Below are 25,683 nucleotides of genomic sequence, written 5' to 3' on the forward strand. Positions count from 1 at the left end.
TTGGGCTGTGCTTACTTGGCAACAGCTTTTTTCCACTGAGTCCCCTGCCTCGTCCCTGGGGAGTGTCTTGTTTTGGGAGACAGGCTGTTGCTATAGGCTCCAAGCTTGCCTCATCCAGGGCCTTCCTGACACTTCTGAGTACTGGACTGCAGCACTGGCCCGGTTGGCCCCATCTTAGATACACTAATAGCCTTAGCACGCTCACACAGAGCCTGCCTGACTTGGCAGACTTAGTAACTGGATATGAATGCGCACCTCTGAGAGCTGACTCGTGAGGACAGTGAGGAGACAAGGGAGCTGTCCAGTATCATCTTAGTAACTACACACGTCCAGCTCAAAAGACATGTCTAAGGCTCCATGGACTGGGGAAAATCCCTCACTGGAGTAATAAGATGTGAAGTTAGATACAGTAAATTACAAAGGGGGCTGAGCACACGCTGTCGGCTCTGAGAGAGTGAGCCCGGTTCCTAAGGTGAGGATCTGCTTTGCTCTGTCTTTTCCTGCAGTGCTGTCTGTGGCTTGAGCTCAGGGTCTGCATGTGCTAGGCAATTACACCAGCGCTGCACAGATCCACCTCCAGCCCGAGACAAGAGCCTCCTAAGTAGCTCAGGTTAGTCCCAGTTCTCACATCTCACACTGCTGACCCCCGAAATAGAGAAAGAACACTTTTACTTGTAGTCTTTTACTCCTTTTTCTTTTTTTCTCTTCTGAGACAGGGTCTCATATAGGCCAGGCTGGCCTCAAACTCACTGTGTAACCAATGCTGACTCTGAACTCACAGTCCTGCTCCCGTGTCTCCCAAGTGATGGTGTCACCAGCATGCGCTGTCACGCTGCCTTAGTGCGGTGCTGCAGCTGGAGCCAAGGGCTCTGCACGCTAGGCGAGCGCTCTGTCAAAGCAGCCACACGCTGCACAACAGGCGTGTTAACATCTGATAGCGTGGCTGGGCGGCTTCCGAGAGAGGGCATTTCCAGAGGAGTTCATTACGGACCTCCCAGCTAACATTCACATTGGTGCAGCTGTGAGCAGTAACAGAGCAGGGTCTTACTTACAACACGGAACTGCTCTAACTTCTGGTTGCCTTTGATAAAGAAAGGGCATTCTTTGTCGCCTGTTCGATGGCCATACCGTTTGCAACGCCAACCTGAAACCACAGAAAGACGATTCTGTCAGACTATGCAGCTCGTCTCATTGAGGTAATGCTTCAGTAGATTCAAGTGTTTCATTAGACTCCATTCTAACATACACAGCATTAATGGATGAAACCATGAAGGTCCCAGAAAACAATGAAGGCCAACTAACTGCTTCCTTCCACATCTTGAATCTTGTCAGGTCAGGAGCAAATGCTCCATCATCAAATCTTACGAAGCAATGCATTGCAAAAGTATGAAATGCGAGTTACTCGGGGTGCTTCACGAAGTTTTACAGAAACAGGGTCAATGGTGGTTCCCAGCACTGACATGGTGGCCCACAACCACCTGCAACTCCAGGTCCAGGGGATCCATTTTGGCCTCCATGGGCTGCTGTGGTAAACATGAACTCATGCAAACACACACACACACACACACACACACACACACACACACACACACACACACACACGAAAATAATTAAAAGGAGAGGAGTACTCTTTTTATTTGTGAAATGGCTCTGATTCTGAGGACTAGGGGTTTAGGTAGTGAGAGAGAATGGCTCAGAGTGCTCAAGGCTATGGCCAACATCTCAAAAACAGTGTCTTCTTGGGCTGAGTAAACCTTGCCTGAGGTGGCATATGCAATCTTGGAAATGTGCAGAATGAGGTCTGAGCTCCCTAGAAACATACCCACACGAGACTATCACTGTTTGATTGTCTCAAAGATTCCTGGTAAGGCCACACCTCTAAGTTGCTGTCATTACTTGACTTAAACACATCACCCACTCTATAGGAAAGACAACCTTTCAGAATATTAGCTGAAAATAATGGCTGGTTTTAAGTCAATTTGACACAAACTAGTCATTTTGGAAGAGGGAACCGCAGTTGGGAAACACCTTTGGGTTGCCAGTAGGCATTTTCTTGATTTAGTAGTCGATAGAGGAGAGTACAGGCTGACTGTGGGTGGGGCCCCTTCTGGGCTCAGCAGATTGTTCTGAATCGAATTAGAAAGCAGGCTGAGCAAGCCAAGGAGAGCTGGCCAGTAAGCAGCAGCAGAGGCCTTCTCCACAGCCTCATTATCAGCTCCAACCTCTAGGTTCCTACCCTGTTTGAGTTCCCGCCTTGATTTCTCGGTAGACTGTGACTTGTGTCACATAAGACAAAGAAACACTTTCCTGCCCAAGCAAACTAAGACACATCCTCAGGCTGCTTATCAACCCGGCAAATAAGAACCCAGTCAAGCACTTAAAAACACCAGGGACTGAAACACTCAAAAGAGGCTCTTGGAAGTCCTGACAGGACCCTGATTATGCAAATGCACTGGGAGGATGGTAGAGACCCAGTTCCCTTACTGCATTGTGACCTGAGGCCTGGGAAGGTAGAGCCATGTGTGGTGATGCACATCTGTAGGCTTTTAGCTGCTCAGGAGGCTGTGGCAGGAGGGTTAGACCACACAGCAAGACGCACATGTGTACACACACACACACACACACACACACACACACACACACACACACACGCTCACTCTTCCCCGATAAAGGTAGGTTTCTTGGATTAATGTGGTTGAAGAATTACTTGACAAATTATTAGCTGACCACAGCTAACTGGACACACGCTTTAGAGAACACACACTCTAGAGTTGTTCCAGGAAAGTTACTAAAGGTGCACAAGTGGCTAAGGAATGTTTGTGTAACACACAAGCAGTACAGGTCATAAAGATGCCACACCAGCTGCTCAGACCCTCCGAAGCAGCATCAGAATTCTGTCATGATATCATCATTTGAAAATCAGAAGAGGGGCTGGGGATTTAGCTCAGTGGTAGAGCGCTTGCCTAAGAAGCGCAAGGCCCTGGGTTCGGTCCCCAGCTCCGAAAAAAAAAAAAAAAAAAAAAAGAAAAAGGAAAATTAGAAGAAAATGGGTTTGATTCCCAGTTTCTACATAGTGGTTCACAGCCATCTCTATCCCTAAGCCCAAGCCCTGGGGAATGTTCTGACTTCCGAGGGTGCCTGGCAGGCATGTGGTACACACACATCCACGCAGGCAAAAAACACTTGCATGTTTAAAAAAAAATGACTCCATCTCTGAAAACCATATAGTGGTACAGGTTTAACTTACCGACAGTCTATGGGGAGACCAAGGCAGGAGGATTGAGAATTCAAAGTCACCCTGAGACCAGGTGTGGAGACACACTTTTGTTTGGATTCACTCTGTAGATGAGGCTGGCCTTGAACTCTTGAGCTCTGCCTGCTTTTGCTTCCCAGGTGCTGGGACTGAAGGTGTGAGCCACCATGCTCAGCAAGGGGCTCGCATCTTGGCTCCCAGCACTGAGAGGCAGAGGTAGGTGTTTCAATGTGAGTTCAAGGCCAGCCTGTTCTACAGAGTGAGTTCCAAGACAGCCAGGGCTACACAGAGAAACCCTGTTTCAAAGAACCAAAACAAACAAAAACAAAACACACACACACACACACACACACACACACACACACACACACACACACACACACAAAGAAAAACCCAAAAAACAAAAACAAAGGAAAACAAACAAACAAAAAACAAATACAAGAAGCCCAGCCTGGCGATGTGGAGATGGGCCACAATACGTATGGACAGCTCTACCTGTCCAGAGCCAGTGGCCTGTGGTCACTTTTGTTAGGTTAACACCACTCAACAACACCGGCAGCTGGGGAGCAAAGCTCTGATGCATTCCTTGCTCCTATGGTGTCTCTTACGGGATGCTCTTTTTGTTGATGTAGTCCCACTCCCCTGCCATGCCTAGGGAAAGATCACTGGATTTGAAGTCAGCAGCCCTGGAGTTTGGTCAGCCATACAGCTCAGCCTGTAACAGGATTTGCCCTGGAGCTCACATTGCAGGAGTTTGAGAGCCAACCCCCACAGGGTCTCCTCTGACCTTCACATGTATCCTATGGAAACTACAACAGATACACACAGGAATTAGTAATGATAAATAAAAATCTAGGGACTGGAAAAGCACTCATCTGACATGGGCAGTGCCCTAGTGTTGATCAGTTGATCCCTATAGCAATATTGACACAGACACATGGACAGACAGACAGACACAGTGTGAAGAGAACAAGCTAAGTGGAAGAGGTATGTACTGTGAAGTATGGCTTATAGCCTGTGTGTACAGAGGAATGCTGTAGTTTAGATCTGACTTGTCCCTCAAAGGTTCCTGTGTTGAAAGCCTTATCTGCAGTGTAGTAGTGTAGGGTAGAGGACTCTAAGATGTGGCGCTTAGCGCTTAGAGGCAGGTTTCAGTCATGGGGACTAAATCGTCATGAATGAGAGAATGACTGTTAGGTCTGGAGTGACTGTACGCCCATCTCATCACTCCCTATGCGTGCTCCCTTCCGCTTCTCCACCATGTATGACGTAAGCAGGGAACCCAGGCCAGAATGCTGATGCTGTGCTCTGTAGACCCTGCAGCCCTCAGAACTGTGGGCCAAATAAACTTGATGCTGAGTTACCCACCCTCTGCACCTTGTTTAGTAGAAGACAGACTGCCAGAGACATCACCCAAGCCCCTGCACACTCACACTGCATAACTTTGACCTCTCTCCCCAGCGGCATCCAAAGTCCTTTAGTCGGAGCATGAGCCAGAAACTCCCTGGCGTGCTCATTGCCGGGCACGTCTGGTATACAGTCTTCTGGCTTCGTCTCATCCTCCTACAGGAAGATAAAGTGTGTAACCAACAGGACAAAACCAGAACCAAAACCAAACTGAAACCAAAACCCAAGAAACTGAAACCCAAACAGGACTCTGTCCTTGCTTCCTGCTTGTGAGGCTACTGATGTCCGGCTTCCTCTCACTCTGTGACAAGGCCCACCAGAAGAGCACTGCAGAGGCGAAGCCTCAGTGAGACAACAGCTAGAGAAGCAGCCCGGCCTCTACCGCAGCAAAGTCCTATGAGGCTCCAGGTCCACGCAGGAATGACTTGTGACCTCCACGCACTAACATAAAATGCATCAGAAAGGTTTCATTTTTTCAGTCTGTGGATGGAGGAAAGGCAGTCTAGAACACTAGAGGTAGATCGTCACATGAAAACAGCTCTAAAAAAGTGACACCTCGGGGAAGGCAAATTCTTCCCAGCCTCAGGAGTCTGTCCTACCTTCTCTCTTAAAGGTCACTGTGTCTCTGATGGGGGTTTTCACCATTGTAGAACTGTATTTAGAACTGGAGTATTTCTTTACGTTCTGGTTTGTTAAAACATTTCTTTTACTGAAAGTCTTTTGGGCTTTGCCTGCTTCTTGAGTCACCTCCTACTGAAATACCCAGTTTCTGTTGCTAGGCTGCAGGGGGTCCCTGCCCTCATCACTGTAGTCCATGTCCTCTCAGGCCTCTTCACAGACTCCCTGAGCGGAGGGTGCTCAAGACTCCAAGCCCAAATGTACTGAGGAGATGGCTGCGTGAGGAAGACAAGAAAAGCAGACAGCAGAGCTTCGAGAGATACCAGGGCAGTTCCTTGGGACAGGGAATGAGGGCAGATTAAACTTCTAGGAAGGCATAGCCTTTGTGACAAGTTCACAATTAGGGTTACGTGGTATCTGTAGGAAAACCCCTACATGATGTTTCATCTGAGGCACTGGTTCTCAGCCTGTGGGACTACGACTTCCTTGGGTCTGAATGACCCTTTCCTGGGGTCAACTAAGACCATTGGAAAACACAGACACTTTAGATTCACAACAGTAACAAAGTTACAGTTATGAGGCACCAATGAAAATAACTTTATGGTTGGAAGTCACAGCAGGAGGAACAATGTTAAAGTGTCACAGCGTTAGGAAGGTTGGGAAACACTGATACAAGGAGATTGAAAAAAAAAATCACATGATTTTTCTCCACACCATCACTAAGCTCACAGTCATTTAATAGAGCAGTCAAACATACGGTGCTTACCTTAATAAACCCGGGGGGAGGTTTCTCGTAACTGGAAAATGAAACAGAGAAAGCCATCTTCATCAAACGGGCCAACAGAAAACAGCGCACACCCATCCACACAGAGCAAAGAGAGGCTTGCTGCAGATTAGAACCAACCGCCTCAGAGGCTCCCCGCCACACCCAGCCGTGTCAGACACTAGCCACAGCCCCACGGTATCTACAGTATGACATCAGACTCATGATGCTTGTCTTTGGGGCAAGCAGCAGCCCAGGAGGAAGAGTGATGCTCAAAGAACACTTAGGCTCCTCAAGATTCCTATGGACTCCACGGTGATACAGGTACTTCATTCAGTCTGTGCCTCTCCTCTCTAAACCCTGGGGACTGCTCACTGATGGACGGCCAGAAGGGACAAGGATGTATGTTTTCTTTGTTCTCTTATGCACAGCCTAAGGGGGTCCTCAGATTTCCCCTTTCCTGCTCTGAAATGTAGAAGTAGCTTGGTAGGGAACAGCATAGGTTGCTTTCTGTTGCTGTCACCAACACCATGACCAAATGCAACTTGGAGAGGAAAGGTTTTACGTCAGCTCGCAGGTTAGGTTAGGTTATCACTGACTGAAGCTAAGGCAGGAACAGAAGCAGAGACCATGGCTCGTTCTCCCTGGCTTGCTCACACTGCTCTCTTACGCAACCAGTGTCTGAGTGTGGAACTGCCTGCAGTGGGTAGGCCTTCCACACTCATCACATCAAACTATGTCTCCAGACCTCCCACAGGCCAGTCTGACGGTGGCAAATCCTCAGCTGAGCTTCTGTTTTCCCAGGTGACTCTAGTTTGTGTCAAGTTGACAAAACGAACCAGTATTAGAAATGCCGTGAATCCAGAGCCTTGAAAGGCCAGGGCAAGATGCATCCCCTGAAGGTTGTACAGTAAATGGCTGGGTGGGATCAAAATTAGCTTCTTAGACTGGTATAGGACCTCTTCCAAAGCAGACATTTAAAACATTTTCAAAAGGGAAGGTATGCTGTGACACAAGACCAACTCAGCAAAGCCAATAAAAATCCGGGTCACTTGGCTAGATGGCACAGTCCACCAGCAGCCATTCATTACAGTATCAACAAAGTCTCAAGCATCAGGACTAAAGGAACTTGCTAGTAAAGTACATGAATCTCCACATCCATCACTGGGCTACAAGTGTTGAACAAACACCATGTGGCCAATCATAACAAGGTCCAAACGCACCAATAAGATGCATCTTAACACTGTAAAGGAATGTGATACAATTACAGATTCTGAAATTTGTTATTACTAGCAAAAAGTGTTCCACGAAAGTGTATTGTATAGGTTTTTTTGGTAAGTTTAAAGTGAGGTGATCAGTACTTATTACCAGGACAAATAAATTCATACATTCAAAAAGATACTACACCTCAAAGTATCATTCCAGTGCTAAGTAAAAGAGATTCAGAAAGTAAAATAAAATTGTTCCCACCGTGACAGTTAGCCAAACCCAGACTGGCCGAGTGTGGTGCTGTGCACCTTTAATCTCAGCTCTCGGGAGTTGAGACCTCTGAGTTCTAGACCAACCAGGATTACAGGGTGAGAGCCTGTACCAAAAAAGCCAAAAAGGAAAGAAATATGGGACTAAGAGGTGGGCACCTCAGTGGAAGAACATTAACCTATCATGTACAAGGCTTTGATTCCCAGTACTGGGAACAAAACAAGAACTCTCCACCCCAAACATCAAACCTGCATTTGGATGGAGGTATGATTTGGTAGTATAACCTGGCCTGTAGGCTGAATCTCCAGGACTAATGTTAAAAAGGAAAAATATACAAACAGGTTAAAAAAAAGACATTTATATTTTCTATTTTTTATTTATTGTTAATTTTAAATTAATTTAATCTGTTACTTTAAATTTAAAATTGATAGCTTTGTTATTGTTTGAGACAGGGCCTTATTCTATAGCCCAGGCTAAACTTGAACTTATGATAATCATTCTGCCTCAGTCTCCTGAGTGCTGAACTCCATATAGGTGTAGCAAACTTCTGTGGTTAGCTCTTATATGATTTAAAAACAGTAGTTAAGATCTATTTTGTACCCTGAGGTTTTGCTATGATATCACTGAACATGTACCAAGTTGTTCTGAAGAATAAAACAGACAGACTAGGTAGGAAGGAAAAACACCTGAAGTGGACTCAGAACTCATTCATAAATACATGGATGGATGTTTTCTGAGGCGGAGTCTCTCCCATACATCTAGCTGGCTTCACAGTCACCATTTCTCAGTCTTCTGAGTGCCAGTTTACAGCCAGGAGTCTTTGGGAACAACTCATTAAATCTTTATACTCTGTGAAGTACTTTAAATTACTTTTCAAAAATTAGCATGTATGTCTGGGCACTACATGTATGTCTAGTGTCTGAGGGGTCAGAGTAGGGCATCAGCTCTGGTACAGATAGTTGTGAGCTACTATGTGGGTGTTGGAAACTGAACCTGAGTCCTCTATACCATCTCTGTAGCCTCACTTCAAACTACTTTTGTGTTGACTGTTATTTGAAGGATTTATTTGAAGCATTGATTAAGTATACTCCATTCCACAAAACTTTCTGCAGCTGCCTCCAAGAAACTGCAGAGACAAGATGCCTGTTTGGTAGCTCCTGAGAAGCCTGAAGGATGGGTGGCAGACTCAGGTGCCTTCAGTAGCCTAAGGTCAAAGAAAGAGAAGTGGTGTGGAGACGGCTGAGACCTGAGGAGGCACGTCAGGACGAGCAAAGGAGTTCATCTATAAGAATCCACTGTGGTGCTTTTCATTCAACCTGGCTGACAGACTTACCACATACACATCTGTCTTCCTCCAAGAGCATTTAAAATGATAATGAGAAAATAATAAAGCCAAGATACCCCGAGTCCAAACAACAAACCTGATTTCAACAAATGTGGGGAAGGGAAAGAAGTTAAGAGACTTCTTTAGGTAGAAGCCAAGGCCTTCAGAAGGTAGTCTGGATACCAGAGGCTGAAGCTTTCTTTTCTCATGGCCAGGAAATTGCCTGTCCTACCCTTCAGCTTGGTTCTAAGTCTAGTACATTCTACTCCAGATTACTAGCAGCCAAACATACTGTCAACTTCAGGCAGAGGACAGAAGATGCTTGCCGAGAACTCTGAAGACCTAGAAAGTCTCCCTTTGCCGACACTGGACAGTCTCTTGATGAAAAGAGCACCCAGCAGCCTGTTCCTCTCTATGTTATGAGCTGGGTGTAGGGACACATGACTTTAGCTCCAGTGCTCAGGAGTCAGGTGAACTCTGTGAGTTCCAGGACACAAGGGCTACATTAAGTAGTTGTTTGGTCTATGTTATAATCCCAAAGAAGTAGGTTCTAATAACAGCAAAGGAATGACTCAACATCAGGACGGATGCACTTGACAGAGATCGAGTGAGGTCAAGCAGAAAGAGCTTCCTTTTTTTTTTTTCCGGAGCTGAGGACTGAAACCAGGGCCTCTACCACTGAGCTAAATCCCCAACCCCAAAGAGCTTCCTTCTTTTATGTCCCTTTTATGTGGATTGCCACCAGAAGATGTGGCCCAGACTTAGGGTGGGCGTTCCTACTTCAAATGACCTGATTAAGAATCTTTCACAGGTGTGCCCAGCTGCTTGGTTTTAGTTGATTCCAGATGCAGTCGAGATGACAAACAAGGATACATCACAAGTCTACCCCTTGTCACTTGACATCAGTTACATCACAAGTCCACCCCTTGTCACTTGACATCAATCACATTTCATTACGGCATGTTAAATGTATAGACGAAAAAAAATTAACCAGGTCAGGATTCCACCTGGCAGGATTTAACTATGCCAAGTACATCCACAAACACATTACACATTTTAGAACAGGTGTCACTATTCCTTGAGGAATGCTTAGTTTTACATTGCCTCCTAACTTGAATGTGATAATATCCACTGATACTCTCTCAATCAATGTACTACATGATGAAGAAATAAAGCAAAAATATAGCTTAAAATATGTGCATGTATGTACAAACATGCTTATAACAAAACAGGACTGAAATACTCTAGTCAATTATTATCTTAGTTTCTGCAACTGGTCAAGTGGTCTTAGCTGATATTTATAACTACCTTCCTCTCTACCCATTCTGCATTTCCTCCACCCTTGGCAAGCACCTCAGCAGGTCTTGGCTCTTTTCTTGGAGGAGTGACCCAAACCTTCATCCCTGAAGTCTGTGCCCTTTGTCATCCTGCCCGGATTAGGCTGTTGTAGTTCCTGTTGACTTTAATCACAGGACATGGCAGTACTAAGAGACGCCCTAGGGGAGCTCCTGCACTGCACATATACCCTCTCTTCCCTCCACTGTGGAGAGGTGATCCAATTTCCCCATGGTAGTCTGGATCAACCACCCCTCCTAACCCTGTTATTCCTTTCTTAGCCTGTTGGCTTCAGGGCATCAGAAGACAGAAGGACCAGGGGGAAAGTCTGAGCTTTCAGTTCAGTGGAATGTTTGTTGTGGCTCCAATGCTCAAACTTTTAGGCCAGCAGAATGTAAGATGTCAGAAGAGAAAGTAAAACATTCCCAGGAGGTCACTAGGGTAGCAGTGAGTGGAACCATTCTCATTTCACCCGTGGATCCTGGCTATGAGAGACCTTGCCACTCACTGGACTCTGACTCAAAGCATCTCCATCCTCTGGAGAACCTGCCAGCCCACCAGTCTGCTGACACCTAAGTCCTTAGTGTTTTAACTGTGTCTTCAAAAGGCCTGTTCATTACTCTCCTCAGGCAGCTGCTTCAGGGTGGTGGGAACACAGTAGAATGAGCTCACTGACAGTCTTCTCTGGCCATAAATCGGGTTCTTGGTCAGAAGCAATGCTGTGTTCAATACTGTGATAGCGGATAAAGCACTCTGCAAGCCCACAGATGGTAGTTTTGGCAGAAGCATTATATGCAAGAATAAATTTCTGCCCCAGTAAGAAAAAAAATGTTGGCCTTTCCATTTGGACCATTGGAAGTGGTCCATGGCCACCAGGTTACTGCCTAGTCATCCCAGGGAATGGTGCCATATTCGGGACCCACTCTTGTCTCTGCTACTGACAGATCTGGTACTCAGTAGCAGCTACAGCCAGGTTAGCCTTGATAAGTACAAGTTCATGTTGTCAAGCCCATTCATAACCTCTGACTCTGCCACGATGGCATCTGATTCACAGGCACATGGGCCAATGGCTGGTTAAGAGTGCAGAGCCATCCGTAAAATAATGCCTAGTTTTCTCTTCCTCAATCATAGGGCACACTGCATGAGCATACAGGTTCACTCTTGGGTGCAGAAGGCATTGTACTAGAACTAGAAACCATAGGCATTTGAGCAACTTCTTCACGCAATTTCCTTTGCCCTTGGGACCTGCTTGGGCCTGAGCATGTATAAAGCCTTCCATTTGATAATGATTGTTGCTGTGTAGGTCCAACTCTGTGTTGGTGGGTGAGATAACACCCAGTACATGATGGGCAGCTCGGTTACTTGGTAACTTGGTGACCCACTGTCAAATGTTAAGTTACTCATAATTCCCAGTAGCAGGCCAAGGGCTGTCTCTCAAAGGGAGAATACTGTCTGCAGATGATGGTAAAGCCTCGACTATGATTCACCTATAGGGCCTGCCGAGGGCTCCAAACAACACCCCATCTGCCGTGACCTCTCTAGAACTCTAAGGTCTGCTGGAACACATGGTCCAAGTGGTAGGGCAGCCTGCACAGCAGCCTGGACCTGTCGAAGAGCCTTCTCCTGCTGCAGGCCCCACACAAAGCTAGCAGGTTTCTAAGTCACTTGGTCAATGGGCCAGAGTAACACACCCAAGTGAGGACTGTGCTGTCTCCAGAATCCAAACAGACCCACTAAAGGTGGTGTGTTCTTGGTGGAGGGAGAGGTCAGACACAACAACTTACTGTTTCCTTTAGAAGTATTATCTCTGTACGCTCTACACTGCTGGACTCCTAAAAGACTCGCCTGGGATTCCATTTGAACTTCTTTCCTGTTCCCTGATGTGACAGTCCCCCCAGTGGCTGCTGCCTCCTGCTCACTTGGTCCATCAGCACAAGGCCTTCCATATAGGGGACCAGTGTGGAATTTTGTCGGAAGGACGTATGAACAAGATCTCTTTGACTAAGTTATGACACAGGCCTAGAGAGTTAATACCCTTGATGTACAACTGTAAAAGTACATGCCAGCTGAAAGCAAACTGTTTGTGGTGGGCCTCATGGACAGGTACTGAGAAAAAGCATTGGCTAGATCAATAGCTGTGTGTCATGTGCCAGGAGATGTGCTGACCTGCTCAAGTCAGGATACCAGTACAGGAGCTGTAGTGCAAGTTACTGCTTGATGAAGTTTCTCACAGTCGACTGTCAGCTTACTACAATCCACCTGTGTTCCACACAACCAGACAGGAGTTCCCTGTGGTGGGAACGCCCCGCCTGCCATCTTTCAAGTCCTTACTGGTTGGCATTAATTTCTGAAAGTCTTCTTGGGGTGCAATACTGTCTTTGCTCACTCTTTTCCCTGGCAGAGGCAACTCTGTGATTTACACTAGGCCTTTCCAATCATAATGACCCTTACTCCATAAGTCAGGGTGCCTATGTAAGAATTTACCAACTTCCAACTGTATCTATCCTAAGTATACATTCTGGAACTGGACAAATACAGGATGAGTTTGGAGACCCATTATGAGTTGGACTTCAGCCAAAACTCCATTAATTACCCGCTTTCATTTAACTGGTGGGTCACAGTGCCTTTTGGTGGTCTCCTGGTGTCTTAGTGAGGGTTTCACTGCTGTGAACAGACACCATAACCAAGACAAGTCTTAGAAGGACAACATTTCAATGGTGCTGGCTTACAGGTTCAGAGGTTTATTCCATTATCATCAAGGTGGGATCAGGGCAGCACCCAGGCAGGCATGGTGCAGGAGGAGCTGGGAGTTCTACATCTTCATCTGAAGGCTGCTAGCAGAACACTGACTTCCAGGCAGCTTCCGTAGGGTCACCTTGCCTTTTGGTGACTTAGTGCTGCTACTTGGCCTCTACTCCTCCTCGGCCCAGTTAAGCCAATCATACTGAATTCATCTCATTGAGCTTCAGAATCTCCAACCCTGAGGCCTGCCACAAGGAAAAGGGGTGATGACAAATGTCTTCAAGTGTGCTGGTGCCCCTGACTCTTTTGTCTCATGACATTAGTGAAGGGCGTGTCTTCTGGTCTTCCTATAGTGGAGGACTAGGTTTTACCTAGTGTGCCCACTAAGCTAAGGGACGTCAGATGTTCCAACTCTTTTTCAGTAGGCCATCTTTTGACAAATGCTTCAGCCAACCGATCGAACTTTGAGCACCTTTTAAAAAACTATGCCATCTTCCATATTAAACCTAGGATCTCCACCTATTGAGCCTGTATCAATAAACTTATTCTGATACAGTTTTATGTTCTTCCCAACATTATCTCATCCCCTTACAATCCATTCCCACACACAATTCCCAGACTTCTGCTTGAACAGATTGGCAAACTCATTAAGTTCTTAAGTGTTACAGCATACCTCCCCGTGGACGACACTTCCTTTCTAGGAGCCTGGCCTAAATCTGGACACAGGGTCTTGAGGCAACTATCAATGGGTCCTGAAGGAGATCAGTCCGGCAACTCTAGAGGGAATGTCACTGCTGTATGGCAGGCAATGAGGGATTGACTCCTTTAGGCAAATGCAGACAGGACGATACTACAGTGGGATACGGTATGGATACATTCTCTGCTAAGAGTGGAGAGACTACTTCTTTCTTTTTTTTTTTTTGGCCCCCCCCCCCCCCCCGGAGCTGGGGACCGAACCCAGGGCCTTGCGCTTCCTAGGCAAGCACTCTACCACTGAGCTAAATCCCTAACCCTGAGACTATTTCTTCAAGTGAGATGAATGTTTGAGAATCTGAGGCTTCAAAGTCTTCAGCCTCAGTAGGGGATTCAGTTACAACTCCATGCCAAGTACAGACCCAGTCCCCACCAACCAGTGCCCTAACTAAACCAGCTGACCCTGTGAGAGGCAGGGACTTGAGTCTGTGCTGCCATTCAGCGGGCTTTGGCTTGCTCTTCCTCAACTTGAGCTCTGTGGCTACTCCCGGGCACACTTAGAAACCATCAGAAGGTTTACGCCCATCTGGAGCCAGTTGGTTATCTCAGGGTTAATGCTCTTCCTTTGTCGCTATGTCCAGAGATGCTGGAAGCAACCAGCCAGCATTGTTAGTCTCCTTAATTTTCTACCAAACACTGGGAGTTTATGTACAGAGTCTCTAAATTCCTTGCTTCTCACAATGGATCAATCAGGATCATCAAATGCATTCATCTCAACAGTTCTCCTGCTTCTACAAGTGACAAGAGGCTTCAGTGACTGTAGGTGTCAGCAAACTGGAAAGCTATTCCAAGAATCTGGTAGTAGTTCAGTCTACAAGGCTGGATGTCTAAGCTGACCTGTGGTATAGGATGGAATTCTGAAGAAGCAGGTTTTAATAAGATGATTTAATCATGAAAAACACAGGCTTCCACTTTATTCCTATTATCACTGCTGGGTTGTAAGCATTTAGTTAGTATTACCCTGTAGCTGTGAGAGATGGCTCAGTGTTTAAGTGCACCGATTGCTCTTACAGAAATCCAGAATTCAATACCCAGCAACCACATGGTGGTTCACAACCATCTGTAATGGGGTCTGATGCCTTCTTCTGGTGTGTCTGAAGGCAGCGACAGTGTGCTCTCATACATGAAATGAATAAATACTCCTTTTTAAAAAAGTTCAATTAGTACAATAGAATTCTCAACAATGTCTGAAATGGCCCTAAACATATTCCTACTATATCCTATTATATTCTATGGACTTTGCATAGTGACAGTGGTGTCAAAGCTTCAGCAATTATAAAATCAAAATAATTGTTTTTAATAAATGGTAAACTTAACGTGTATAAGGAAGAACGGTTTTAAACACATTTCCTTATGACTTACTATCAGTAAATGTTTGACTTGTATCCCTTATTTTATATACTTATACACCTGCAGTAGTGAGAAAATTTCTTAGGTGAAGAAGGTCACTGGTAGAGAAATGTTAAGAGGCCTTGCTCTAGTCTGAGGTGGGAGGTTCACCAGACCTCCTTGTCTTAAGAAACGAATAAGATACACGGGGTTGTGGGGAATATAAGAGGGAAAGCTCAACACTGAAAACCATCTCTGAAAAAAGAAAATAACATACAAACGATGTGCCAGTAATGTTGTCTGTCAAGCGTAAATAAAATGATCAAATCTGAAAACAGGATGGAGGGCACGCAAGGTAATACACACACACTCATAGGAAGACTTGTCTGCATAACACTCACACACACAGGGGAATAAACATCTCCTACAATGTCCCTTCCTCACCACGCTCGGCGGCCCCAAACCTCTCCTCCCTGGTTCTTTCTGACTTTTATCCGCCACCTTCCCTCACCTACATGCGACTCTACAAGCTCGCAGGTCATCCGGCTCCACCCTCAGGCCCCGCAGCAGCATCCACCACCTTCCCGCGCGTCTCCCGCAGTTTCCACCCTGAGCTTCCCGCCGGTGCCGTCGGTGATAGAACTCGGGAAGCTGGCTTCGTACGACGCCCAGAGGCTTCGAGCTCGGCCTCCGGACGCAGCCACTGCCATCACCACCGTCGCCGTGGCGTGGACAGTGGCCGGCCTCCGTCCCGCGTCCTTCTGTCGCCCTCGCGCGGAAGGAGCCGGGGGCTCGCCAGGCCGCGACGCCCACCCGTCGGCTGCTGCCCTCACCGCCCGCACCCGGCCCCGCCGACTCACAAGGACTCCAGGTGCTTGAGCTGCTGCAGCTGCTGCGCGTCGTGCCGCCGCCGTTTCTGCTCCCGCCGCCGCTGCAGCTCGTGCTCCGGCGGCTCCCGCGGCCGCCGAGACCCAGCCCCGGACGACATCGCGACCCGAGGCGGGCTTAGGAGGTGGACAGACACCTCTTACGCCCCTCAGCGCAACCCCGCCAACGTCCCACGGGCCCGTGCCGGAAAGCTCCAGCGGGGAACGCGTAGCCAGGCCCCGGCGGCCCCCGAGGCCTGCGGGAACTTAAGGGGAGAGGGGCGGGGCGGGGCGAGGGCGGGGCGAGGGCGCGGCGGGGCGGGGCGAAGGCGGGAGGGGGCTGAGGGCTTCCGGGAGTTTAAAGTCGCCTGCAGGCCACACCCACTCCTGGGGCTCAGGTTTTTTTTTTTTTTTTAAATATTGTTAAGGTTTTAAATCTTTGCGGATGGGCGAGGTGACAAAGGTCTTTAATATCTGCACTCAGGAGGCAGAAACAGACAGGTCTGTGGGTACAAGGCCAGCCTAGTCCAGTCAGGGACACACAGGGAGACCCTGTCACAAATGAAAAAGAGACATATGTATATTTGGGGTGGTGGTGCAGGAGCGGAGTTCGGTAGTTGCCCAGAGTCCAGAAGAGGACGATGGCTTTGTAGAGTTAGAACTACTGGTCATATGATCCACCCTAAGCTGGGAACCGAACTCTGGTCCTCTGCAAGAGCTGTATGCCCTTCTGCTGCTCTTGGGATCCTTGCCCTATACTTGTTACCTATGGATTCCTCCATTCTGGGAAGAAAACGACCTTCCCTATAAAACCTCCAGTTTTCCAGACTATGTGAATTTGTAGTAAAAACACAGGCCAATGTGTAATATAGTTTTTAACCAAGATTTTTTTTTTTTTATTAACTTGAGTATTTCTTATATACATTTCAAGTGTTATTCCCTTTCCCGGTATCCGGGCAAACATCCCCCTCCCCCCTCCCCTTCCTTATGGGTGTTCCCCTCCCAACCCTCCCCCCATTGCCGCCCTCCCCCCACCAGTCTAGTTCACTGGGGGTTCAGTCTTAGCAGGACCCAGGGCTTCCCCTTCCACTGTTAACCAAGATTTTTGATGCTGCAAATAAAAAAAAAAAATAAATAAAACAGAGTGTCATGCAGAGTAGCATCCTTGTTTAAACCTTGTTCTTCCTCCTTTGCTCCTATAAGCAGTGTCTCAGGCCAGAAGCTCCATTTTGAGCGTTCCAAGTTAGGTCTGTACACTTATCCAAAGGGAGCAAAGAGAAACAACCGAGAAAAGGCAAGAAAGGCCTTAGGTTCGCATTTTGGTATTCAGCAGAGGCAGGCAGAACTCTATGAGTTCAGTCTGGTCTATGCTGCTAATTCTAAGCCAGCCAGTGTCACCTAATGAGATCCTGTCTCCGAGTGGGGGAGGGGCAACGAAAGGATATTAACCACCGTGACCGCATTGAGAAAATAGAGGTCAAGTTTTGCAGCCCATTTCCAGGCAACTGACATGAACTTTTAGGTTGTAAGGCGGGGAAGAATTGGGGTAGGGGTCAGTTACCAACTTGGTCAAACCATGTGATGGTTGGTCATCCTCGAGGGGGACAGTCTGCTTCCCATGAGATGTCTGCGCCACTGTGATGGCGTGGGAATTGGGGACAGCTTTCATGGGTGATCTCTTTTAGGATGGTCCGTTTGTGAGGCTCCACTGTTCCTGGACTCTCCTAAAGCTCACGGTTGGAGACTTCTGGGTGGTGCCTTTCTCAGGTCTCAAATAGGACGCTGACAGGTCTCAAGTCTGACAATAAATACCATAGTTACTTTTTATGCCTTAAATATTGAAGAGGGAATGATTGACTAGATACATTTAGGACTAATCAACCTCATGTCTCCTCTTTTTTTTAGGCAAAATACTCATTGAGTAATCACACTTAGGGTCTGAGGTATGCTATGCTACCATTCAATAAATATCCCAGCTTAAAGAAATTAAAATAAAAGAAAATTAAAAATGTCTTGGGGCTGAGAGGTAGCCCAGCAGTTAAGAGGGCATACTTAATTCTTCCAGTGGGCCTGGATTTGGTTCCCAGCACCCATACAGCAACTCATAACTGCCTGTTCCAGGGGATCCAGTGCCCTCTTCTGGCTGCCAAGGGCACTGCATACATGTGTACACATACAGGAAAAATACTCACAGACATAAAATAAAAGTAAATCCTTTGTAAAAATGTCGAATACCTAAGATTCATGAGTTGAAAATCTATTCCTGGGATTGGGGATTTAGCTCAGTGGTAGAGTGCTTGCCTAGGAAGCGCAAGGCCCTGGGTTCCGTCCCCAGCTCCGAAAAAAAAAAAAGAAAAAAAAAAGAAAAAAAGAAAATCTATTCCTTAAATATAGACAGGACTGGACGTGCAACTCAGTGGTAGAGTTCCTACCTTAGAATGCACAGGCCCTGTATTAAATTCTCAGCACCACAGAAGTAATAAAAATTACGTTATCTTGGCCAGCATGGTGATGCATGCTGGTAACCATAGCACTAGGGAAGCAGAGACAGCCAAGTTCAGGACCGGCTTGGTCTATATAGCAAGTTCCAGGGTAGCCGGGACTACATATTGGGCACTTATCTCAAAAAACAAAATGAAACAAAACAAAAAAGAGACAACCAGTCAACCAGGAAACCAAGTAATGGGGCTAATACACTGAGGTTATGAGCAGATAACAGTCCAAGTGATTTGTCTTAGAACTAGAAAATCAGGATCACTCTTAAACACTAAGCTAGGGGGCTGGAATAATGGGGAAAGGCACCTGCTGCTATGCCTGACCGAAATTTGATCCCCAGGGCCCACAGACCCTTCCCTTATGGCGGAAGGGAGAGCTGACTGCCACGAGTTGCCCTCTGACCCTTGCATGTGTGTTCCCACCCATACCTGTATGCACACACAGTAAATAATACGTGTTTTAAAAAGAAAGCACTGATCGAGGAAGAACTGCTTTCTGGAAGCCGATCTAGCCGCCCACAGAAACTGCCTTGGCCAGCCATGCCAAGCGCTCTGTAAGACACTCACTTAGTCAGCAAACAGTGTCTAGAAGATGTTCTTAGTAGTGGGAAAGCCTTTCTTGTTTGTATTTTGTTTCATTTTTGTGTTTTTGAGACAAGTTACCCCGTAGCCTAGGCTGGCCCGAACCCTCTGTGTACCAGAGGTTGACCTTGAGCTTCTCCTCCTCCTGCTTCTACTCCAAACAGGATGTGCACCAACAGGTATCCTTTAAAGAGAATTTGGAAAGAGACAAAAGCATTGGAAGTCAGCTACAGGGCAGAACTTGTACAGCTCCTGGGCAAGCGTGACTCATGGAGAAGCCCTGTTACAGGATTTGGATATCGAGTTTTGTGCGTAGACCTCGATGAGGTTATTCCTAAGTAAAGGCGGGAAGGAGGAAGCTCTAGAAATGAAGATGTATTTGCCTGGAATTATTTCCTTTCTATGTCATGGGGTGCCACGACAGCACCAGGAAGGAGGAAGGCAGGCACAGGGATACAGAGACATCATTATAAAGCAAAGGGCAGTCTGCAGTCAGGCTGGCAGTCATAGCGATCTCAGCTGGATCTGGATACAAAACAGATCTGAGCTGGCACTGCCTGAGCCACTGTGAGGTTTGCTTGTCTTTAATGCATCTACCTAACCTGTGTCAGTGATTCAGAGGAAAGGAATGTTCCCTGTTATAAAGTAAAAGCTGACTTTGTGCTTCATAGCTTAGCTTTGCAGTTATTATATAAGATACATTGTAGTTGAATATGGTTACAATACTATCTACCATCCCTCTTCTTAAATGTGACTTTGTTAAGTAAGCTTGTTGTGTCCCGCTATTTTGTTTTTTCTTTCTTTTTTTAAAGAGATTTATTTATTTATTTATTTATTTATTTATTTATTTATTTATTTATTTATTATAAAGGCACTGTAGCTGTCTTCAGACACACTATAAGAGGGCATCAGATCTCATTACAGATGGTTGTGAGCCACCATGTGGTTGCTGGGAATTGAACTCAGGTCCTCTGGAAGAGCAGTCAGTGCTCTTAACCTCTGAGCCATCTCTCAGTCCTATGGTGTCTTTTCTTATGGAGGTCCCAACAATGAACCTCTCAATGAGTGAAGAAAGATGTTACTCTCTTTCCCCTACAGTAAAAAGAGAGAGGGAGAGGAGGGAAGGAAAGAGGGAGACAGAGAAACTAATGGAGCTGGAGAGATGACTCTTTCCAGAGGACCCATGTTCTGTTCCCAGCACCCACATCTAACAGCTCATAACCACCTGCACCTTTATCTCTAGAGGATCTGCTGCCCTCTTCTAGTATCTGCAGGCACAAACGCACATGACACATAAATTAAAAAAAATCTTGGAAGGAAGACATTGATATTTCTAGAGATTGAAGCAATTCATACAAAGATATTCACTGCAATAATATTTACAAATTTGCTGGACCTGACCATTAATTTAGGAAAATATGGCTGGACACAGTGGTTCATACCCATAATGCCAGCACTTGGGAGACTGATGTGAAAGGAGTGTGAGTCGCACAGCCTGTGCTGTATGTTAGGATGTAGAGCTAGGGGAAAGAGGCAGAGGTGGCTCAGGTGGTGACATGTTTACCGCATAATCATAAGGACTGGAGTTGATCCCTGGGACCCATGTAAAAGGCCAGGTGTAGTGATGTGCACCTGTATTACTACGGAGGCAGTGACACACAGACCCCTGGGGCTCACTGGCCAGCCAGCCTGGCGTAACTGCAGACCTAGGTGTTAGGGAGAAGTAAAATGTCTTAGAAAATAAGGTGGATGCTTGACGGAGTACAGCTGGAGGTGTACAGGAACTCACGCATGTATCTGTGTGTGTGCAAATGTACACACCACCCCCCTGACACACAAAAGAGAGAAAAAAAGTGTTTTTAGTGTGTGTGTGGGAGTGGATGGTTGGGTAGGTGTGTGTGTGTGTGTGTGTGTGTGTGTGTGTGTGTGTGTGTGTTTAGGTGTTCATGCCGGTGCATGTCTGTGTGAAGGCCAGAGGTCAATCTCAGGTATCTTCCTGTATTCTCCACCTTTTATTTTTGAGGCAGGATCTCTCTTTGAACCTGAAGTTCACCCATTGTCCAGGCTGGCGACCAGAAGCTTCCACAATCCTCAGACCCCAATGTTGGGGTTATAGGTGTGCACTGCCTGCCCCCTGCCCCAGCTTCTCCATGGGTGCTAGGGCTCTGAAGTCAGGTCCTTTACTCTTTGCACCATCTCTCCATGTCTTCCTTGTCTACATGAAGGTCACACACACTAGGCACTTGTTTTAAAGGGTGTAGGGGGGAGTAGACAGCAGGGACGGATGTGAACTTTTGGTACGGTTTAAAGACTGTCTTGGGGGCTGGGGATTTAGCTCAGTGGTAGAGCGCTTGCCTAGGAAGCGCAAGGCCCTGGGTTCGGTCCCCAGCTCCGAAAAAAAGAACCAAAAAAAAAAAAAAAAAAAAAAAGACTGTCTTGAAGCTCATTATGTAGCCAAGGATGGCCTTGAACCCCTGATCCTTCCACTTCCACCTTCCAAGTGCCAAGATTATATAATCTTCAGTCACCATGGCCACCCTGAATATTTTTTTTCTTTTTTTTCGGAGCTGGGGACCGAACCCAGGGCCTTGCACTTGCTAGGCAAGCGCTCTACCGCTGAGCTAAATCCCCAACCCCCACCCTGAAGTTTTAAAAATGCTTACACATTGGTTAATTTGATGCCCGTCCCAGGGTGGGACCAAGTCTGCTCTACATGGTTAGAGGACCAACTTACACTCATCTTCATGAACAGGGTCAGGAGTTCAGATGCCGGGAAACTGCAGGGTTAGAGGTTTGCTGTCCAGAGACGGCTGATTGGATAACATCTCCCAAACACGCTCACCCCTAATTTACTCCTGTAGAATTGAAACTTCAACGAGATCTGCTGAGTGAATGGCAGTTTAATATGATTTCGTCTTCATGGAGTTTATGTCTTAAAGAATACAGTGTTATTGTTATAGTAAAAGCTTACTCATTGACCTTAAAGTTGTGGGTGGGGGAGGGGAGAGGAGAGAGGGGAAAAGGGAGGGAGAGAGAAGGGGAGAAAGATGGGAGATGGCCCAAATGTTTTGAAACCTCAGAGTTCACCCCCCATTACATACCTTCTCCAATCCTCTGATAAGATTATACCTCCTCATCCTTCCCAAACAGCTGTACTGACTAGGGACCAAGTATTTAAATATATGAGGGGCGGTGGCGAGGGGAGCAACACGTTATTCAAACTGGCTACAAAGAGAGTTCATAGGTAGCCTGGGTGCATAGAAAGCCTATCAAAGCAGCAACAATTGGTGAGGAAGGGGCTCGGTAACAGAGGAGAAAAGGCTACTGAATGATTGGCTCAGAGACCAAGGGAAGCGTCTCAAGGTGGGTAGCACAACTTTCAAAAGTGCGTGAGAGACAAGAAGAGCCAGTCAAAGCCGAGCCAAAGGAAACCGGAAACAGGGTCTTAGGATGAGGCTGGAGTAGGTGAAGTGAGGTTGTCCCGGGTCTGGCCGCTTCGTAAGGATCTGAAACTCGAAGGTAGCAGGTAGGTACACGGAGGAAACAGAGGTTGCGGAGGAGGGTCAGGACCAGGTCTGGGTTTTAACAGAGCTCTCTGCTAACCGAGTGTTAGCACAATGTGTGGATGCCGCTGGTTCTGTAGCTACTGGAGTGCTAAGTCTTCCTAGATGAGAATTCATCCCACAGACAGTTCCTGGGACTGCTAAATGCTGTACTTGTGTTTCCCAGACTCTGGGTTGAGAGTCCCTTGAGGACTGTGAAATTGAATTAAGGAATTTCCAGAAATGCTTTTGCTTATTTGCTTCCTGGGGCGGGCGTCCCACGGTGGAGGCCCCACATGTGGTGGTCAGAAGACAACTCGTGGCAGTTGATTTGCACCTTCTTCCACCTATGCCTCACTTGAGATTGAACCGAGGTCATCAAGCTTGGTTGGTTCTTATTCAAAATTCACATATGCTTAAAATAAAAAAAAAGTTAGATATGTAGTATGAAATTCTCAAAGAATTAATAAAATATATTAGGAAGAATAAATGGCAATGAAAGAGCTGGCTCTTAGCGAAGACGAGATTAGACACTTTGAGCCGAACTAAACAAAAGAAACAGGAGACCTAAATCATTTGAGAGTGGAGCTAGGAAAAGGGTGCGCGTGGACACTCGGGACATCCAGAGGATGCTCAGGGGACATGTTTAGAAAGTCGAGACGAAGAGGATATCTTTCTAGAAGCACATGGCCAAAGTTACATCAGGAGGGTGCACACGGCTTAAGCAGACTATAACAGGCAGCAGCGTGGAAGCAGGAACAGTCTCTTGAATGAACAAACCCCCGAACTGGAGACGCTCACTCTGTAACTCTATCAGATATTGAAAATTAGCACCAATGCATCTCAAACATTTCCTTAAAATAGGTGACCGGAGAAAACCCTCCATGGTTAATAGCAAGCAACGCTCTCCCATAAGACCGGGGGTTTCATTCTCAGTGGGCATGTGCACAATGGTTTGTAACTTCAGTTCGAGGGGATACAGTGCCCTCTTCTGCTCTCCGGAAGCACCAGGCCTCTGTAAGCACTAGGGATGCGTGTGGTACACGTTCATTCATGTAGACCAAACACTAACAGGCGTAGATATAGTAAATCTAAGAAAAACATCTCCCTATGAAACAGAAAGGACACTGCCAAATTCATCTTATAAAGCTTACTTCATCCTGATACCAAAAAATTGGTAAGAAAATGACACCAGCCAACTAACCAAAACCAAAACCAAACTAAAAAAAAAAAAAAAAAAAAAAAAAAAAAAAAAAAAAAAAAAAAAAAAAATCACGCAGAAATTCCTCATAAGTGCACATAATTTAATACCATTTTTTAAAAGAATTATTTATTTTATTCATATGAGTACACTGTCGCTGTCTTCAGACACACCACAAGCAGGCATCGGATCCCATTAAGATGGTTGTGAGCCATCATGTAGTTGCTGGGATTTGAACTCAGGACCTCAGGAAGATCAATCAGTGCTCCTAAGCTCTGAGCCATCTCTCCAGCCCCTAACACCACATTTTTTTTTTTTTTAAAAAACAAAACAAACATATAGGCTGAACGAACTCGGCTTCATTTGAGGCATGCTGGGACAGTCTAACATATGCAAGTCGATAAATGTAATCCAATACAGAAAGATTCAGGGAGAGAAATCGCATGGTCGTTTCAATACACACAGAAAAGGCCTTTGACAAAAACTTGATACAAGTTTTTATGATACAAGGCCTGAGGAAAGTAGTGGTCATATCTCAACGCAACAGGGCTGTGCTAGTTTGTTTTCTGTTGTTTCTGTTGTAAGCACCATGAGCAAAAATGGCATAGAGAGGATATTGGGCCTGTTTCATCTAACTGGTCACTCTCCACTGGTTAGGAAGTCAGTTCAGGATCCCAAGCAGGGCAGACACTGTGGAGGACAGCAGTTCACTGGCTCCCTTTCTTACACAACCCAGACCCACTAGCCTAGCTCACAGTGGGCTGAGCTCTCCCACATCAATAAGCAATCAAGAAAACGCCCCCAGACATGTCCACGGGTCAACTGAATGTAGGTAATTTTCAGTAGAGGTCACCCCTTCCTAGATGTGTTAGGTTGAACATTTTTTCTAAACGAGGAATGAAACAAGGGGGTCTATTCTTCACTGATATTCAATATGGTGCTTGAAATCTTAGCTACAGCAGTTAGGCCAAGGAAAGGGATTCAAACAGGAAAACCACTACATGCTTAGGCCTAGATACTAGAAGAACCAAGCACAGGAGGGCGTGGTCTGTGGCAAGAGCACCCCCGCAGAGGCGGGACTTCCGCCGACGCTGCCCTGAGGGACAGGCCCGCTCAGGTAGTTCAGAGGCGCCCACCCTCACTCCGCCCAGTAGCCATAGAGTGGCTCCACAAGGGCGGCCCAGGAAACTATACCTCCACAGCTCGCGCTCGGCCACCCGGACTACAACACCCAGCAAGCCCTGCGGCCCCGCGTCTGACTTGCGCAGTAGCCTCCGTTGTAAAATGCTATGACAACAGGGCGAAGGCGGCTTGGATTTAGGCTGGAGTGGGGTGGTGTCTTCCGCAGGCTGTTGTCTTGCAGTCTCACCCCTCTTACAGTCTCCCTGGTGGTTTCATCCTCTCTGCGAGCATCCAGACCTGGAGTTTTTCTCTCTTGTCTTGTGGCTTCCGAGGGATCCATGTCGTTTCCCCTGCTTGTCTCTGAGGGATGACAAGTGGGTGCAGAAGATCTTGGAGGGACTTATTTCAACTCCGTGGAGCTTGTGTTACTGCTTGGCAGGAGTCTGTCTGTCTGCGGACGTGGAAAACTTCGAACACAAGACCAAGAGGTACTACTGGAGTTAAGTGTTGCTTTTCCTTGCACGGTTGTTACTTCTGTTCCAGCACTGGATCCTTGTTAGGAGGGAAGTCTGTGGATAGTGGGTTCGTAGCAAGGTGAGGCAAAGCCCACCTGTTGGCATCAGGTAAGAAATATTCCAGAAATTAATCTTCGGATGTATAAATGCATTGGCTGTGCTTGGTCAACAAGACTAACCCTCAGGTGCCATGTAATGGTTTGGGAGATGTAGGACGATCGGTTTCCTAGAAAGGAGGCTTGCATTCAAACAAACCGCTAACACGACGTGGGTAGATCCTATAAACACCTTGGAGGGAGTGATTTTTTTCAGGAGTCCATGTAGCAGTCACATGGAGTAAGATCTTCTTTCTCCTGT

The 25,683-nt window shown here is 46.6% G+C and overlaps 2 protein-coding genes across 38 annotated transcripts in view; one reads left to right on the forward strand and one right to left on the reverse strand.

Annotated features, from left to right (window-relative positions):
• Rp9 (RP9, pre-mRNA splicing factor) overlaps nucleotides 1–16,113 on the reverse strand; it is a 49,308-nt gene extending 33,195 nt beyond the window's left edge. For 2 of the 4 annotated variants that reach the window (XM_087562686.1, XM_087562685.1), the window contains exons 1-4: nucleotides 15,864–16,111; nucleotides 6,045–6,075; nucleotides 4,687–4,816; nucleotides 1,053–1,144 (exon numbers count right to left, since the gene is read on the reverse strand). In XM_087562686.1, coding sequence (XP_087418812.1) covers nucleotides 1,053–1,144; nucleotides 4,687–4,816; nucleotides 6,045–6,075; nucleotides 15,864–15,991 — 381 coding nt within the window. In that variant the 5' untranslated portion in view covers nucleotides 15,992–16,111. Of the gene's footprint in view, nucleotides 1–1,052; nucleotides 1,145–4,686; nucleotides 4,817–6,044; nucleotides 6,076–15,863 lie in introns of all 4 variants that reach the window. The other 2 variants (NM_001108756.1, NM_001401177.1) reach the window with 1 other exon arrangement.
• Nucleotides 16,114–24,968: 8,855 nt separating this feature from the next.
• Nucleotides 24,969–25,683, forward strand: part of Bbs9 (Bardet-Biedl syndrome 9) — a 423,050-nt gene continuing 422,335 nt past the window's right edge. For 29 of the 34 annotated variants that reach the window (XM_087561747.1, XM_087561769.1, XM_087561745.1 and 26 more), the window contains exon 1: nucleotides 24,969–25,299. The gene's annotated coding sequence lies outside the window, so the exon portion shown is untranslated. Of the gene's footprint in view, nucleotides 25,435–25,683 lie in introns of all 34 variants that reach the window. The other 5 variants (XM_087561778.1, XM_087561774.1, XM_087561752.1 and 2 more) reach the window with 1 other exon arrangement.

Source organism: Rattus norvegicus, chromosome 8, assembly GCF_021556685.1.
Source record: "Rattus norvegicus strain SHRSP/BbbUtx chromosome 8, alternate assembly SHRSP_T2T, whole genome shotgun sequence".
Lineage (NCBI taxonomy): Eukaryota > Metazoa > Chordata > Mammalia > Rodentia > Muridae > Rattus > Rattus norvegicus.